Raw genomic sequence first — 3,339 nt, 5'->3', positions numbered from 1 at the left:
TTTGTATAAATGCTTGACATCAAACTGAATTGTAGGTATATTGTAGATGTTTTGTAGATAATTTGTATTAATGCCTAATATCAAATGGAATTGTACTTAGTTTGTATATATATATTGTAGATAATTTGTATTAATGCCTAATATCAAACGGAATTGTACTTAGTTTGTATATATATTGTAGAAAATTTGTACTAATGATTAAAAACAAATAAAATTATAGTTTGTTTGTGTATATTCTGTAGATAATTTATAATACTAATTTAAAACAAAATGTAGTTGTAGTTATTTTGTAGTTTTTTTTGTAGATAATTACCAAAAGGAAATAATTAAATATAATCTATTTTTGTTGCAGCACATTGATGTTATAATGTACTGCTTAAGGAAAAGAGGAAAGTATGGCTCCCACAACAAGATAAGGTTTACTACCACTGATTGCTTGTTCAAAACTAGAATTGAACAAATTTATAATAAGTTCATCAATTCTCCTCAAGAAAAGAAGTTTGTTGTTGTCAAATCCTAAGACGTCGTAGCAGAATATATATTGGGGTACAGATTGCTGGCAAATGTTGCATGGGATCAAATTGATTATGTGATTATGCCCGTTAACATTGTAGAAAAATTTCACTGTGTGTTGGTTGTTTTTGACATTGCCGATAGGGTTCTTTATGTGTATGATTCTACGGTCTCTTCACATAATCACTCTATTGTTGAATTTGTAGTCACCAAGTTTTCTGTTATGATCCCCCTTTACTTGTCATGCACCGATTTTTATGGCAAGCGATCAGACATCAACTTCAAGAACACAAAGGCATATATTGAAAAAGATGTTACTGACTCTATTGACATTCAGTGGAACGTCAGAGAGATACCACAACAAAAAATAGGATCACTGTATGAAAAATCTTATTTCTTTCTATCTATTTAATATATTTTTTGTTCATTGTTTGCTAAATATTGACACTTTTTTAATTTTGCAGCGACTGTGGTGTATATGTTGCTGCCTTTGCAGAGTATGTCAGCATTGGAGACCTAGTAGTTACTGCGAATGACCTTTCTGATATTGATCAACATCGTAGATGCTAGGAAGCGCTACTGTGGGACTACGCTAGGAAGAAACAAGAGAATGGTGCAATTAATGAAAGTGAGGTGACTGACAGATTAGCAAGGAAAAAAAGCGCACCAGTTGTGAACGAGAAAACACAAGTCTTGAGGAAGAAGAATTAGTTGCAATTTTTTGTATGGAACTGTAGTTAAACTGTTTAGTTGCAGCTAGTTTTGTAGAAAGATAGTAGATAAGTTTATGAACAATATTGTTGAAGTTTAATTGTAGCAGATTTGTGCTTTAATTATTTTGCCCCTTGTTTTTTTATTTTATCCACTATACTAGTTCGATCTATGGGGAACCATTCTGTTATTTTTATATTCACTTGTTGAAAGTAAATAGTACTTGATCTAATTATTGTTACTGGTTAACTCCTTTTCAACTTAATTATTATGTAGTTACTCTGCCAACTCCAGATTATGTAGTTATTTTGTAATTTTTCTGTAGATAAATTGTAGGGATCATTAACAACTATCGATGGGTGCTGGAGATAATAAAATAACTGTGTACTACATATATACAAATCATTCACAAATCAATCAAGCTATGAAAATTAAATTAATACAGAATACTAATTAAACAGAACAATGTCAAACTAACTACATTAAGAGTTGAAGGTCTCTCAACATTTACACATCAAATATAATTCTCATGAACTCATCAACAATTTTTATGAAAAATTCAGTTTATTACATAAAATTTTATTTCTTTTTAGGAGAATTCTTGCAATATCTTTTGTTATGCCCTTCTACTCCGCAGTTGCCATATGAAACCTTATACTTCTTTGAATTTACTTCATCATATGTTTTGTATCTTTGTTTTTGAGGTCTTCCCGTCTGTCTTTTCTCACTTAAAGGTGGATTTACAACTTCTTCAGTTATATGTTGTGGCACATTCCATTTGCTTTCATCAGGTAGGGGATTTACTGGTATTTCATAAGTACGCAAGAGGTTCTCGGTTGTGTAATAAGGAGAACAATATTGTTCATAAGACTCATCCATGTGCCTTAAAGCAGCCAAAACATGTGGACAAGAAAGTTCATCAAGCTGGAATTGCCACAACTACATCTCTTGTTTTCAAGACAAACAATATAGCGCCTCACACCATCTAGTACTGTATGGATGTAGTCTGTTGAAGCCCTCACCTACAATTACATTACAAACAAAAAATAATTCATATACAGTTAAATACAAAATATTTACAAATTATCTACATTCTCTTTTAATAATTTATTTTGATGCAATAAATGATCAGATCTTACTCTAAGCTTGTGCGACAATGTTCTGTTGTCATCCAACTCTTTGTTGAATTTAAACCCAAAGTATGTGAATGTACCCTTTGCTTTCAATAACTTTTCATTAGTCCAACGTTCAAGAAGAGTCCTCATATACTCTAATAGTTCTACTATCGGCAGCTCTCTTGCATCTTTTGTTACAACATTCAAGACTCTGCAATGTTTGATGTCATACTCCAAGTTCTGTTCACCGTAGCATGTACTCGAGACCATCTATGATAGCCAATATCGTATAAGTATGCTTTAACACGCGGGTCAATCTCTTCAATCTTTGACATCCTTTCATTAAATTCATCAAGCGTGTATGACCGTGTCGTGGCAAAGTACAATTCGCTTGACTTTAGATGACCCTTCTTGAACTTTGCCCTTATATTTGTCCAAATATGCCACATGCAAGAATAATGTGGCATGTCGGAATAAACAGTAGATGTTGCCTTCAAGATACTCTCATTCCGATCCGAAACAACATGCATATTTGGTCTTTCACCATATGCATGTTTGAATTGCTCAAAAAATCACTTCCATGATGCGTCATTTTCTGAATCAACAACAATATATGCCAATGGTAATATGGTACCTACATTATGTGGCAAAAAGCAATTAATTGGCTGCAAGAAAAATGCAGAGGAAGACATATACATACAAACTACAACTTTTCAACAATATATCTACAATAAATCTACAAGTAGTACAAAAAATAGACAAGCTATAATATTTCTACAATAAAACTACAATACCTGTTGCATCCATTGTATTAGCCGTTAGCATTATTCCCATGTATGCTGACTTTATGAAGGTTTCATCAACTATTACAACTGGCCTACAATATTCCCAACCACTGATTGACGTACAAATCACAACAAATACATATAAAAGTAGTCATCTTCCGTCTTCTTCAATTTAACTACAGATCCCGGATAAGTCTTCTCCAGAATATACAAAT

At 32.4% G+C, this 3,339-nt stretch overlaps 1 protein-coding gene across 1 annotated transcript; it reads right to left on the bottom strand.

Moving 5' to 3' along the window:
• Positions 1 to 1,803: 1,803 nt before the first annotated feature.
• Positions 1,804 to 2,609, bottom strand: LOC104246574 (uncharacterized). The gene is made up of 3 exons (XM_009802387.1): positions 2,364 to 2,609; positions 2,190 to 2,246; positions 1,804 to 2,148 (listed from the first exon to the last, which is right to left on the bottom strand). The coding sequence occupies exons 1-3, from the start codon at positions 2,607 to 2,609 to the stop codon at positions 1,804 to 1,806; spliced, it is 648 nt and encodes a 215-aa protein (XP_009800689.1).
• Positions 2,610 to 3,339: the final 730 nt, after the last annotated feature.

Source organism: Nicotiana sylvestris, chromosome 1, assembly GCF_000393655.2.
Source record: "Nicotiana sylvestris chromosome 1, ASM39365v2, whole genome shotgun sequence".
Lineage (NCBI taxonomy): Eukaryota > Viridiplantae > Streptophyta > Magnoliopsida > Solanales > Solanaceae > Nicotiana > Nicotiana sylvestris.
This window is presented reverse-complemented; position numbering and strand designations above follow the sequence as displayed.